This window comes from Pezoporus flaviventris, unplaced genomic scaffold (genome assembly GCF_033815535.1).
Source record: "Pezoporus flaviventris isolate CSIRO_AGI_PZ_B2104156 unplaced genomic scaffold, CSIRO_AGI_Pfla_v1 ptg000173l, whole genome shotgun sequence".
NCBI classification, from domain to species: domain Eukaryota; kingdom Metazoa; phylum Chordata; class Aves; order Psittaciformes; family Psittacidae; genus Pezoporus; species Pezoporus flaviventris.
Window position 1 is genome coordinate 23524 of NW_026892721.1, and position 15661 is coordinate 39184.

General features: G+C 58.8%; 1 protein-coding gene across 1 annotated transcript; it reads right to left on the bottom strand.

Annotated features, from left to right (window-relative positions):
• Nucleotides 1-1127: 1127 nt before the first annotated feature.
• On the bottom strand, nt 1128-15418 carry LOC133283410 (myosin-binding protein C, fast-type-like; the record flags this gene model as incomplete). Its single annotated transcript, XM_061480132.1, has 6 exons — nt 1128-1182; nt 5476-5662; nt 6630-6766; nt 8983-9142; nt 13396-13535; nt 15226-15418. Coding segments are annotated over 6 exons (828 nt in total), but the record flags the coding sequence as incomplete, so codon positions are not given.
• Between the last annotated feature and the right edge of the window lie 243 nt (nt 15419-15661).

The window sequence follows — 15661 nt, forward strand, 5'->3', positions numbered from 1 at the left end:
GGAGATGGGGACACCCCCATCGCGCGCTGATGTCGTCCCCCCCCCGCCCCATAAGCACGGACGCAGGTTGGAAGGTTCCATTTATTCAATGGGGGGGGGGGGGGTCCATTCAGCCCCTCGAGTGATGCAGACCTAAAGGGGGGGGGGGGTGGTGTCATTGGGGGGGGGGCAGCATCCCCCTATTAGGGAATGATCCATCCCCCCCCCCCCCCCAAATGGATGCCCCTAATGGAGGGGCCCCCAATGTGAACCCCGAGTTTCCCACCTCATTGAACCCCACCATTGATTAATCCCCCCATTGATTAACCCCCCCATTGATTAACCCCCCCATAATTAACCCCCAATTAACCCCCCCACATTAACCCCTCATTAAACCCCACCATTGATTAATCCCCCCATAATTAACCCCCCAATTAATCCCCCCATTGATTAACCCCCCCATAATTAACCCCCAATTAAACCCCCCCATTGATTAACCCCCCCATAATTAACCCCTCAATTAATCCCCCCACATTAACCCCTCATTAAACCCCACCATTGATTAACCCCCCATAATTAACCCCCCAATTAATCCCCCCATTGATTAACCCCCCATAATTAACCCCCAATTAAACCCCCCATTGATTAACCCCCCCATAATTAACCCCTCAATTAATCCCCCCACATTAACCCCTCATTAAACCCCCCCATTGATTAACCCCCAGTTAATCCCCCCACATTAACCCCCCCATTGATTAACTCCCCATAATTAACCCTCACTTAAACCCCCCAATTAATCACCCCATATTAATCCCCCATTAAACACTCCCATAATTAACCCCCATAATTAACCCCCAATTAATCACCCCCATATTAATCCCCCCATTAAACACTCCAATAATTAACCCCCATAATTAACCCCCAATTAATCACCCCATATTAATTCTCCATTAAACACTCCCATAATTCCCCCCCATAATTAACCCCCCACTAATCACCCCCATATTAACCCCCATTAAACACTCCTATAACTAACCCCCAATTAATCGCCCCCAAATTAACCCCCTCAACCCCTAATTAAACCCCATCAATTCCCCCCAAATAGCACCCCCAATTAAAACACCCCCTAATAACCCCCCAAATTAACCCCCCATAATTAACCCCCCCTCACCATCTCATCCAGCCGCTGCTCTCACTGGGGCACTGTGTGGGGACAGAAGAGGGTTGGGGGTGTTGGGAAGACCCCCCCCATTAACCGCCCCATTGCCCCCCCCAACACCCCATTGACCCTCCCCATATCCCCACTGGGACCCCATTGACCCCCTCTATGACCCCATTGACCCCCTCTATAACCCCATTGACCACCCCATTGACCCCCTCTATGACCCCATTGACCCCCCACTGACCCCCTCTATGACCCCATTGACCCCCTCTATGACCCCATTGACCACCCCACTGACCCCATCTATGACCCCATTGACCCCCTCTATGACCCCACTGACCACCCCATTGACCCTCTCTATGCCCCACTGCGACCCCATTGGGACCCCACTGACCCCATACCCCCCTCACCCCATATCTCCAGCCGACACTCGGTGCCTCCCCCAGCTCGTTGACTGCCCCATTGACCCCCCATTGACCCCATTGACATTCCATTGATCCCACTGACACCCCATTGACCCCATTGACACCCCATAGCCCCCCATAGCCCCCCTCACCCCGTATCTCCAGCCGACACTCAGTGAGGGCCTCCCCCAGCTCGTTGACCGCCGCATTGACCCCATTGACACCCCATTGACATCCCATTGACCCCATTGACGCCCCATTGACCCCATTGACACCCCATAGGCCCCCATAGCCCCCCTCACCCCGTATCTCCAGCCGACACTCAGTGAGGGCCTCCCCCAGCTCGTTGACTGCCGCATTGACCCCATTGACACCCCATTGACCCCATTGACACCCCATTGACCCCATTGACATTCCATTGATCCCATTGACACCCCATTGACCCCATTGACACCCCATAGCCCCCCATAGCCCCCCTCACCCCGTATCTCCAGCCGACACTCAGTGAGGGCCTCCCCCAGCTCGTTGACCGCCACATTGACCCCATTGACACCCCATTGACCCCATTGACATTCCATTGATCCCATTGACACCCCATTGACCCCATTGACACCATTGACAGCCCATAGCCCCCCATAGTCCCCCTCACCCCGTATCTCCAGCCGACACTCAGTGAGGGCCTCCCCCAGCTCGTTGACCGCCGCATTGACCCCATTGACACCCCATTGACATCCCATTGACCCCATTGACGCCCCATTGACCCCATTGACACCCCATAGGCCCCCATAGCCCCCCTCACCCCGTATCTCCAGCCGACACTCAGTGAGGGCCTCCCCCAGCTCGTTGACCGCCGCATTGACCCCATTGACACCCCATTGACCCCATTGACATCCCATTGACCCCATTGACATTCCATTGATCCCATTGACACCCCATTGACCCCATTGACTCCATTGACACCCCATAGCCCCCCATAGCCCCCCTCACCCCGTATCTCCAGCCGACACTCAGTGAGGGCCTCCCCCAGCTCGTTGACCACCGCATTGACCCCATTGACACCCCATTGATCCCATTGACACCCCATTGACCCCATTGACACCCCATTGACCCCATTGACATTCCATTGATCCCATTGACATCCCATTGACCCCATTGACATTCCATTGACCCCATTGACACCGCATAGGCCCCCATAGCCCCCCTCACCCCGTATCTCCAGCCGACACTCAGTGAGGGCCTCCCCCAGCTCGTTGACCGCCGCATTGACCCCATTGACACCCCATTGATCCCATTGACATTCCATTGATCCCATTGACACCCCATTGACCCCATTGACCCCCATTGACACCCCATAGCCCCCCATAGCCCCCCTCACCCCGTATCTCCAGCCAACACTCAGTGAGGGCTTCCCCCAGCTCGTTGACCGCCGCATTGACCCCATTGACACCCCATTGACATCCCATTGACCCCATTGACGCCCCATTGACCCCATTGACACCCCATAGGCCCCCATAGCCCCCCTCACCCCGTATCTCCAGCCGACACTCAGTGAGGGCCTCCCCCAGCTCGTTGACTGCCGCATTGACCCCATTGACACCCCATTGACCCCATTGACCCCCCATTGACCCCATTGACATTCCATTGATCCCACTGACACCCCATTGACCCCATTGACACCCCATAGCCCCCCATAGCCCCCCTCACCCCGTATCTCCAGCCGACACTCAGTGAGGGCCTCCCCCAGCTCGTTGACCGCCGCATTGACCCCATTGACACCCCATTGACATCCCATTGACCCCATTGACGCCCCATTGACCCCATTGACACCCCATAGGCCCCCATAGCCCCCCTCACCCCGTATCTCCAGCCGACACTCAGTGAGGGCCTCCCCCAGCTCGTTGACTGCCGCATTGACCCCATTGACACCCCATTGACCCCATTGACACCCCATTGACCCCATTGACATTCCATTGATCCCATTGACACCCCATTGACCCCATTGACACCCCATAGCCCCCCATAGCCCCCCTCACCCCGTATCTCCAGCCGACACTCAGTGAGGGCCTCCCCCAGCTCGTTGACCGCCACATTGACCCCATTGACACCCCATTGACCCCATTGACATTCCATTGATCCCATTGACACCCCATTGACCCCATTGACACCATTGACAGCCCATAGCCCCCCATAGTCCCCCTCACCCCGTATCTCCAGCCGACACTCAGTGAGGGCCTCCCCCAGCTCGTTGACCGCCGCATTGACCCCATTGACACCCCATTGACATCCCATTGACCCCATTGACGCCCCATTGACCCCATTGACACCCCATAGGCCCCCATAGCCCCCCTCACCCCGTATCTCCAGCCGACACTCAGTGAGGGCCTCCCCCAGCTCGTTGACCGCCGCATTGACCCCATTGACACCCCATTGACCCCATTGACATCCCATTGACCCCATTGACATTCCATTGATCCCATTGACACCCCATTGACCCCATTGACTCCATTGACACCCCATAGCCCCCCATAGCCCCCCTCACCCCGTATCTCCAGCCGACACTCAGTGAGGGCCTCCCCCAGCTCGTTGACCACCGCATTGACCCCATTGACACCCCATTGATCCCATTGACACCCCATTGACCCCATTGACACCCCATTGACCCCATTGACATTCCATTGATCCCATTGACATCCCATTGACCCCATTGACATTCCATTGACCCCATTGACACCGCATAGGCCCCCATAGCCCCCCTCACCCCGTATCTCCAGCCGACACTCAGTGAGGGCCTCCCCCAGCTCGTTGACCGCCGCATTGACCCCATTGACACCCCATTGATCCCATTGACATTCCATTGATCCCATTGACACCCCATTGACCCCATTGACCCCCATTGACACCCCATAGCCCCCCATAGCCCCCCTCACCCCGTATCTCCAGCCAACACTCAGTGAGGGCTTCCCCCAGCTCGTTGACCGCCGCATTGACCCCATTGACACCCCATTGACATCCCATTGACCCCATTGACGCCCCATTGACCCCATTGACACCCCATAGGCCCCCATAGCCCCCCTCACCCCGTATCTCCAGCCGACACTCAGTGAGGGCCTCCCCCAGCTCGTTGACCGCCGCATTGACCCCATTGACACCCCATTGACCCCATTGACATTCCATTGATCCCATTGACACCCCATTGACCCCATTGACCCCATTGACACCCCATAGCCCCCCATAGCCCCCCTCACCCCGTATCTCCAGCCGACACTCAGTGAGGGCCTCCCCCAGCTCGTTGACCGCCGCATTGACCCCATTGACACCCCATTGACATCCCATTGACCCCATTGACGCCCCATTGACCCCATTGACACCCCATAGGCCCCCATAGCCCCCCTCACCCCGTATCTCCAGCCGACACTCAGTGAGGGCCTCCCCCAGCTCGTTGACCGCCGCATTGACCCCATTGACACCCCATTGACCTCATTGACATCCCATTGACCCCATTGACATTCCATTGATCCCATTGACACCCCATTGACCCCATTGACCCCATTGACACCCCATAGCCCCCCATAGCCCCCCTCACCCCGTATCTCCAGCCGACACTCAGTGAGGGCCTCCCCCAGCTCGTTGACCGCCACATTGACCCCATTGACACCCCATTGACCCCATTGACATTCCATTGATCCCATTGACACCCAATTGACCCCATTGACACCATTGACAGCCCATAGCCCCCCATAGTCCCCCTCACCCCGTATCTCCAGCCGACACTCAGTGAGGGCCTCCCCCAGCTCGTTGACCGCCGCATTGACCCCATTGACACCCCATTGACCCCATTGACACCCCATTGACCCCATTGACATTCCATTGATCCCATTGACACCCCATTGACCCCATTGACACCCCATAGCCCCCCATAGCCCCCCTCACCCCGTATCTCCAGCCGACACTCAGTGAGGGCCTCCCCCAGCTCGTTGACCGCCCGGCAGCCGTAGACGCCGCCATCGAAGGGCCCCGGTTTGCGGATGAGCAACGTGAGCACCCCCTGCGAGTGCCGCGCCAGGAAGCGGGGGTCCGGGCCCAGCACCACCTGGTTCTTGAGCCACACCACCTTGGGCTGCGCACAGGGACCCACGGTGAGACCCACAGGGACCCATAGGGACCCATAGGGACCGATAGGGACACATAGAGACACATAGAGACCCATAGAGACCCCATAGGGACCCATAGGGACCCCAGCACCACCTGGTTCTTGAGCCACACCACCTTGGGCTGCGCACGGGGACCCACGGTGAGACCCATAGGGACCCATAGGGACACATAGGGACACACAGAGACCCCATAGGGACCCATAGGAAGCCATAGGGACCCCAGCACCACCTGGTTCTTGAGCCACACCACCTTGGGCTGCGCACCGGGACCCACGGTGAGACCCACAGGGACCCATAGGGACACATAGGGACCCATAGGGACACATAGGGACACGTAGAGACCCATAGGGACCCATAGGGACACATAGAGATCCCATAGGGACCCATAGGGACCCCAGGACCACCTGGTTCTTGAGCCACACCACTTTGGGCTGCGCACGGGGACCCACGGTGAGACCCATAGGGACACATAGAGACCCCATAGGGACCCATAGAGACCCCATAGGGACCCATAGGGACACATAGAGACCCCATAGGGACACATAGGGACACACAGAGACCCCATAGGGACACACAGAGACCCCATAGGGACACATAGGGACCCCATAGGGACACATAGGGACCCATAGGGACTCCATAGGGACCCATAGGGACACATAGAGACCCCATAGGGACCCATAGAGAACCATAGGGACACATAAGGACACATAGAGAAACCATAGGGACCCATAGGGACCCATAGTGAGACCCATAGAGACCCATAGAGCGTGAAATGAGCCCCAAACCACCCCCAAACCAGTGTAAAACGATGTCAAAGCATCCCCAAACCAGCTTGAAATGAGCCCAACCCAACCCCCCTCAGATCCTCCCCCCATCGCCCCCCACTTATGGGGCAGAGGGGGACCCCAACCCCTCCCCATAGCCCCCCCTTACCTTGGGGTACCCACGCACAGCGCAGTTGAGGGCCGTGCTGTACCCGGCCACCGCGCTGCGGTCCACGAGTGGGGTGAGGAACTGGGGGGCAGAGCGGAAGTCGTGCTCCTGGAACTTGGGGGGCTTCAGGTTCAGACCTGGGGGGGGGGGAAACAGGGACAGCTTCAATGGGGGGAACCCCCCTGCACCCCAAAAGGGAGCCTTGAGGGTGCTTTGGGGATGCTTTGGGGATGCTTTGGGATGCAGGAGGAGTGCTCCAGCCCCACATAACCCCACATAAACCCCATTTGGACCCCCACAGACTGCTTTAGGGATGCTTTGGGGATGCTTTGGGATGCAGGAGGAGTGCTCCAGCCCCACATAACCCCACATAAACCCCATTTGGACCCCCACAGACTGCTTTAGGGATGCTTTGGGGATGCTTTGGGATGCAGGAGGAGTGCTCCAGCCCCACATAACCCCACATAAACCCCATTAGGACCGCCACAGACTGCTTTAGGGATGCTTTGGGGATGCTTTGGGATGCAGGAGGAGTGGTCCAGCCCCACATAACCCCACATAAACCCCATTAGGACCCCCCCGACTGCTTTAGGGATGCTTTGGGGATGCTTTGGGATGCAGGAGGAGTGCTCCAGCCCCACATAACCCCACATAAACCCCATTAGGACCCCCCCGACTGCTTTAGGGATGCTTTAGGGATGCTTTGGGGATGCTTTGGGGATGCTTTGGGATGCAGGAGGAGTGCTCCAGCCCCACATAACCCCACATAAACCCCATTAGGACCGCCACAGACTGCTTTAGGGATGCTTTGGGGATGCTTTGGGATGCAGGAGGAGTGCTCCAGCCCCACATAACCCCACATAAACCCCATTAGGACCCCTCCTGACTGCTTTAGGGATGCTTTGGGGATGCTTTAGGGATGCTTTGGGGATGCTTTGGGGATGCTTTGGGATGCAGGAGGAGTGCTCCAGCCCCACATAACCCCACATAAACCCCATTAGGACCCCTCCTGACTGCTTTAGGGATGCTTTGGGGATGCTTTAGGGATGCTTTGGGGATGCTTTGGGGATGCTTTGGGATGCAGGAGGAGTGCTCCAGCCCCACATAACCCCACATAAACCCCATTAGGACCCCTCCTGACTGCTTTAGGGATGCTTTGGGGATGCTTTGGGATGCAGGAGGAGTGGTCCAGCCCCACATAACCCCACATAAACCCCATTTGGACCCCCACAGACTGCTTTAGGGATGCTTTGGAGATGCTTTGGGATGCAGGAGGAGTGCTCCAGCCCCACATAACCCCCCCAAACCCCATTAGGACCCCCCCTGACTGCTTTAGGGATGCTTGGGGATGCTTTGGGGAATCTCCACCCCCCAAACACCCCATAACCCCTCAAACCCCCATAACCCCCTCAACCCCCCCAATAACCCCCCCAAACCCGTTTTAGACCCCATCATCCTCCCCCCCGACCTGCTTTAGGGATGCTCCAAGCCCCCCATAACCCCCCCAACCCCCCCATAACCCCCCTCAAACCCCCATAACCCCCCTCAAACCCCCCCAAACCCCCCCTCAAACCCCCCAACCCCCCCAAACCCTCCCTCAAACCCCCCAACCCCCCCCAAACCCTTTAACCCCCCCATAACCCCCCTCAAACCCCCCCATAACCCCCCCATAACCCCCCTCAAACCCCCCCAAACCCCCCCTCAAACCCTCTTCAAACTCCCCCAAACCCCTTTAAACCCCCCCATAAGCCCCCCCATAACCCCCCAAACCCCCCAACCCCCCTCAAACCCCCCCATAACCCCCCTCAAATCCCCTTCAAACCCCCCCAACCCCCCAAACCCCTTTAACCCCCCCAAACCCCCCCTCAAACCCCCCATATCCCCCCCCAAACCCCCCATAACCCCCCTCAAACCCCCCCATAACTCCCCCATAACCCCCCCAAACCCCCCCTCAAACCCCCTTCAAACCCCCCCAACCCCCCCAAACCCCTTTAAACCCCCCCATACCCCCCCCATACCCCCCATATCCCCCCCCAAACCCCCCATAACCCCCTCAAACCCCCCCATAACTCCCCCATAACCCCCCCAAACCCCCTTCAAACCCCCCCAACCCCCCTCAAACCCCCCCAACCCCCCCAAAACCCCTTTAACCCCCCCATAACCCCCCCAAACCCCCCATAACCCCCCCCAACCCCCCCCTCAAACCCCCTTCAAACCCCCCCAACCCCCCCAAACCCCTTCAAACCCCCCCAACCCCCCCTCAAACCCCCCCAAAACCCCTTTAACCCCCCCATAACCCCCCCATACAACCCCCATAACCCCCCCCATAACCCCCCACACCCCCCCCCGTTACCAGCTTTGGCGATGCGGGCGCTGTTGGTGCTCAGCGCCGCGCTCTCGCTCAGCCCGCACTGGTTCTCGCTGTACACCCGGAACAGGTACTCATTGCCCATCACCAGCTCGGACACCGTGCACCGCGCCTGCCGGTTGTGCTCGTACACCGTGAACCACTCCTGAAGGTACAGGGGGGGACGGGGGGGGGGTTGGTGGGGGCTTCCTATGGGGCTTTAGGGGGCTCCTATGGGGCGCTTATGGGGGTTTGAGGGCTCCTATGGGGGTTTAGAGGGGCTTTTATGGGGGTTAAGGGGCTCCTATGGGGCTTTAGGGGGCTCCTATGGGGCGCTTATGGGGGTTTGAGGGCTCCTATGGGGGTTTAGAGAGGGTTTTATGGGGGTTTAGGGGCTCCTATGGGGCTTCAGGGGGCTCCTATGGGGCGCTTATGGGGGTTTGGGGGCTCCTATGGGGGTTTAGAGGGGGTTTTATGGGGGCTTGGGGGCTCCTATGGGGGTTTAGGGGGCTCCTATGGGGGTTTAGAGGGGGTTTTATGGGGGTTTGGGGGCTCCTATGGGGCTTCAGGGGGCTCCTATGGGGCTCTTATGGGGCATTGGGGGCTCCTATGGGGGTTTAGAGAGGGTTTTATGGGGGTTTGGGGGCTCCTATGGGCCTTCAGGGGGCTCCTATGGGGCGCTTATGGGGGTTTGAGGGCTCCTATGGGGGTTTAGAGGGGCTTTTATGGGGGTTTAGGGGCTCCTATGGGGCTTCAGGGGGCTCCTATGGGGCGCTTATGGGGGTTTGAGGGCTCCTATGGGGGTTTAGAGGGGCTTTTATGGGGGTTTAGGGGGCTCCTATGGGGCTTCAGGGGGCTCCTATGGGGGCGCTTATGGGGGTTTGGGGGCTCCTATGGGGGTTTAGAGGGGGTTTTATGGGGGCTTGGGGGCTCCTATGGGGGTTTGGGGGCTCCTATGGGGGTTTGGGGGCTCCTATGGGGGTTTAGAGGGGGTTTTATGGGGTTTGGGGGCTCCTATGGGGGTTTAGGGGGCTCCTATGGGGGTTTAGGGGGCTTTTATGGGGCTTTGGAGGCTTCGATGGGGGTTTGGGGGCCTCCTATGAAGCTTTAGGGGGCTCCTATGGGGCTCTTATGGGGCTTTGGGGGCTCCTATGGCGGTTTAGAGGGGGTTTTATGGGGGTTTGGGGGCTCCTATGGGGCTTTGGGGGGCTCCTATGGGGGTTTAGAGGGGGTTTTATGGGGGTTTGGGGGCTCCTATGGGGGTTTAGAGGGGGGTTTTATGGGGGTTTGGAGGCTCCTATGGGGCTTCGGGGGGCTCCTATGGGGCGCGTATGGCGCTTTGGGGGCTCCTATGGGGGTTTAGAGGGGGTTTTATGGGGGCTTGGGGGCTCCTATGGGGGTTTAGGGGGCTCCTATGGGGGTTTAGAGGGGGTTTTATGGGGGTTTGGGGGCTCCTATGGGGCTTCAGGGGGCTCCTATGGGGCTCTTATGGGGCATTGGGGGCTCCTATGGGGGTTTAGAGAGGGTTTTATGGGGGTTTGGGGGCTCCTATGGGCCTTCAGGGGGCTCCTATGGGGCGCTTATGGGGGTTTGGGGGCTCCTATGGGGGTTTAGAGGGGGGTTTTAGGGGGGTTTGGGGGCTCCTATGGGGGTTTAGGGGGCTCCTATGGGGGTTTAGAGAGGGTTTTATGGGGGTTTGGGGGCTCCTATGGGGCTTCAGGGGGCTCCTATGGGGCGCTTATGGGGGTTTGGGGGCTCCTATGGGGGTTTAGAGGGGGTTTTATGGGGGCTTGGGGGCTCCTATGGGGGTTTGGGGGCTCCTATGGGGGTTTGGGGGCTCCTATGGGGGTTTAGAGGGGGTTTTATGGGGGTTTGGGGGCTCCTATGGGGGTTTAGGGGGCTCCTATGGGGGTTTAGGGGGCTTTTATGGGGCTTTGGAGGCTTCGATGGGGGTTTGGGGGCCTCCTATGAAGCTTTAGGGGGCTCCTATGGGGCTCTTATGGGGCTTTGGGGGCTCCTATGGCGGTTTAGAGGGGGTTTTATGGGGGTTTGGGGGCTCCTATGGGGCTTTGGGGGGCTCCTATGGGGGTTTAGAGGGGGTTTTATGGGGGTTTGGGGGCTCCTATGGGGTTTAGAGGGGGTTTTATGGGGGTTTGGAGGCTCCTATGGGGCTTCGGGGGGCTCCTATTATTGCGCGTATGGGGCTTTGGGGGCTCCTATGGGGGTTTAGGGGGCTCCTATGGGGGTTTAGGGGGCTCCTATGGGGGTTTAGAGGGGCTTTTATGGGGCTTTGGGGGCTCCTATGAGGCTTCAGGGGGCTCTTATGGGGCGCTTATGGGGCTTTGGGGGCTCCTATGGGGGTTTAGAGGGGCTTTTATGGGGTTTAGGGGCTCCTATGGGGCTTCAGGGGGCTCCTATGGGGCGCTTATGGGGGTTTGGGGGCTCCTATGGGGGTTTAGAGGGGGTTTTATGGGGGCTTGGGGGCTCCTATGGGGGTTTGGGGGCTCCTATGGGGGTTTGGGGGCTCCTATGGGGGTTTAGAGGGGGTTTTATGGGGTTTGGGGGCTCCTATGGGGGTTTAGGGGGCTCCTATGGGGGTTTAGGGGGCTCCTATGGCGGTTTAGAGGGGCTTTTATGGGGTTTGGGGGCTCCTATGCGGGTTTAGGGGGCTTTTATGGGGCTTTGGAGGCTTCGATGGGGGTTTGGGGGCCTCCTATGAATCTTTAGGGGGCTCCTATGGGCTCTTATGGGGCTTTGGGGGCTCCTATGGCGGTTTAGAGGGGGTTTTATGGGGGTTTGGGGGCTCCTATGGGGCTTTGGGGGGCTCCTATGGGGGTTTAGAGGGGGTTTTATGGGGGTTTGGGGGTTCCTATGGGGGTTTAGAGGGGGTTTTATGGGGGTTTGGAGGCTCCTATGGGGCTTCGGGGGGCTCCTATGGGGCGCGTATGGGCTTTGGGGGCTCCTATGGGGGTTTAGGGGGCTCCTATGGGGGTTTAGGGGGCTCCTATGGGGGTTTAGAGGGGCTTTTATGGGGCTTTGGGGGCTCCTATGAGGCTTCAGGGGGCTCCTATGGGGCGCTTATGGGGCTTTGGGGGCTCCTATGGGGGTTTAGGGGGCTCCTATGGGGGTTTAGAGAGGGTTTTATGGGGGTTTGGGGGCTCCTATGGGGCTTCAGGGGGCTCCTATGGGGCGCTTATGGGGGTTTGGGGGCTCCTATGTGGGTTTAGAGGGGCTTTTATGGGGGTTTGGGGGCTCCTATGGGGGTTTAGGGGGCTCCTATGGGGGTTTAGAGGGGCTTTTACGGGGGTTTGGGGGCTCCTATGGGGGTTTAGGGGGCTCCTATGGGGGTTTAGAGGGGCTTTTATGGGGCTTTGGGGGCTCCTATGGGGGTTTAGGGGGCTCCTATGGGGGTTTAGAGGGGCTTTTATGGGGGTTTGGGGGCTCCTATGCGGGTTTAGGGGGCTAGTATGGGGCTTTAGGGGGCTCCTATGGGGCTCTTATGGGGCATTGGGGGCTCCTATGGGGGTTTAGAGGGGGTTTTATGGGGGTTTGGGGGCTCCTATGGGGCTTCAGGGGGCTCCTATGGGGCTCTTATGGGGCTTTGGGGGCTCCTATGGCGGTTTAGAGGGGGTTTTATGGGGGTTTGGGGGCTCCTATGGGGCTTTGGGGGGCTCCTATGGGGGTTTAGAGGGGGTTTTATGGGGGTTTGGGGGTTCCTATGGGGGTTTAGAGGGGGTTTTATGGGGGTTTGGGGGCTCCTATGGGGGTTTAGGGGGCTTTTATGGGGCTTTGGAGGCTTCGATGGGGGTTTGGGGGCCTCCTATGAAGCTTTAGGGGGCTCCTATGGGGCTCTTATGGGGCTTTGGGGGCTCCTATGGCGGTTTAGAGGGGGTTTTATGGGGGTTTGGGGGCTCCTATGGGGCTTTGGGGGGCTCCTATGGGGGTTTAGAGGGGGTTTTATGGGGGTTTGGGGGCTTCTATGGGGGTTTAGAGGGGGTTTTATGGGGGTTTAGGGGGCTCCTATGGGGGTTTAGGGGGCTCTTATGGGGGTTTAGGGGGCTCCTCTGGGGGTTTAGGGGGCTCCTATGGGGGTTTAGGGGCCTCCTATGGGGCTTTGGGGGCTCCTATGGGGCTCTTATGGGGCTTTAGGGGCTCCTATGGGGCTCTCATGGGGCTTTAGGGGGACTCCTATGGGGGTATGGGGGCTCCTATGGGGGTTTAGGAGCTCTTATGGGGGTTTAGGGGGCTCCTATGGGGGTTTAGGGGGCTCTTATGGGCCTTTGGGGGCTCCTATGGGGATTTGGTGGCCACTGAGGAGTCTATGGGGGCGTTTAGGGGGCAATCCTATGGCCGAGGGGGCCACTGAAGTGGGGTTTGGGGGGCAGTTATGGGTCATGGGGGGGCACTTGGGGGTCGCACCATGGTCCTGGTGTCGGCCTTCTGCACGGTGTAACCGGTGACCTCGGCGTTGCCGTCGTCCGCGGGGGGCTCCCACTCCAGCGCCGCGTTGAAGCCCCACACCTCGGTCACGTGCACGTTGCGGGGGGGGCCCGGGAGGTCTGGTACCGGGGGGGGGCCTTCAGCACCCCAAAACCACCCCGAAACACCCCAAAACACCAAAAAACCACCCCGAAACACCCCAAAACCACCCCAAAACACCCAAAAACCACCCCAAAACACCCCAAAACCTCCCTAAAACCACCCTGAAACACCCCAAAACCACCCCAAAACACCCAAAAACCACCCCGAAACACCCCAAAACACCCAAAAACCACCACAGAACACCCAAAAAGCAGCCCGAAACAGCCAAAAACCACCCCGAAACACCCCAAAATCTCCCTAAAACACCCTAAAACTACCCCAAAACCACCCCAAAACACCCAAAAACCACCCCGAAACACCCAAAAACCACCCTGAAACACCCCAAAACCACCCCAAAACCTCCCTAAAACCACCCTGAAACACCCCAAAACCACTCCGAAACACCCCAAAACCTCCCTAATACACCCCAAAACCTCCCTAATACACCCCAAAACACCCCAAACCCCCCCCCAAAACTCCCCAAACCACCCCGAAACACCCAGAAACCACCCTGAAACACCCCAAAACCACCCCGAAACACCCCAAAAACTCCCTAAAACACCCCAAAACCACCCCAAAACACCCAAAAACCACCCCGAAACACCCCAAAAACTCCCTAAAACACCCAAAAACCACCCCAAAACACCCAAAAACCACCCCGAAACACCCCAAAACCACCCCGAAACACCCCAAAATCTCCCTAAAACACCCTAAAACTACCCCAAAACCACCCCGAAACACCCAAAAACCACCCCGAAACACCCCAAAACCACCCCGAAACACCCAAAAACCATCCTGAAACACCCAAAAACCTCCCTAAAACCACCCCGAAACACCCAAAAACCACCCCGAAACACCCAAAAACCATCCTGAAACACCCCAAAACCACCCCGAAACCACCCTGAAACACCCCAAAACCACCCCGAAACACCCTAAGAACTCCCTAAAACACCCCAAAACTACCCCAAAACACCCAAAAACCACTCCGAAACACCCCAAAACCTCTCTAATACACCCCAAAACCCCCCAAAACCACCCCAAAAACTCCCTAAAACACCCCAAAACTACCCCAAAACACCCAAAAACCACCCCGAAACACCCAAAAACCACCCAGAAACACCCCAAAACCACCCAGAAACACCCCAAAAACTCCCCAAACCACCCCAAAACTACCCCAAAACACCCCAAAACACCCCAAAACCACCCCAAAAACTCCCTAAAACACCCCAAAACTACCCCAAAACACCCAAAAACCACCCCAAAACCTCTCCATGCCCTTTCCCGCGCCCCCCCCCGCCGTTTCCCACGCTCCCCACGCCTTTTCCCGCCCTCCTCATGCCATTTCCCGCTCCCGCAGCGCCCCCTGCCCTTTCCCGCGCTCCCCTCGCCTTTTCCCGCGCCCCTCACACCTTTTCCCGCTCCCCCCACGCCTTTTCCCGCCCGCCCGCCGCCCACAGCGCCCCCTGCCCTTTCCCGCGCCCCGCATAGCTTTTCCCGCCCTCCCCATGACTTTTCCCGCCCTCCCAACACCATTTTCCCGCTCCCGCAGCGCCCCCTGCCGTTTCCCGCCCTCCTAACACCATTTTCCCGCGCCCTCAGCGCCCCCTGCCGTTCCCGCCCTCCTAACACCATTTTCCCGCGCCCTCAGCGCCCCCTGCCGTTTCCCACCCACGACGCGCAGGCGCAGCTCGGCCTCGTCCTCGAGCGCCTCCACGCGCAGGCGCATCCGGTAGGCGCCGGAGTCCTCGCGCGCCGCCGCGCGGATGAAGAAGACGGCGTCGAACGGCGACGTGCGCACGTGCACCGAGCTGCCCAATGGCTGCCCCTCGCGGGACCACGTGACCTGCGGCCGCGGCTTCCCCTGCACATAGAGACCCATAGAGAGCCGTAGAGAACCACAGAGACCCATGGAGAGCCATAGAGACCCATAGGGACCCCATAGGGACCCCATAGAGACCCATGGAGAGCCATAGAGACCCATAGAGACCCATAGAGACACATAGAGAGCCCACAGAGACCCATGGAGACCCATAGAGAGCCCATAGAGACCCATAGAGACCCATAGAGACCCATAGAGAGCCATAGAGACCCATAGAGAGCCATA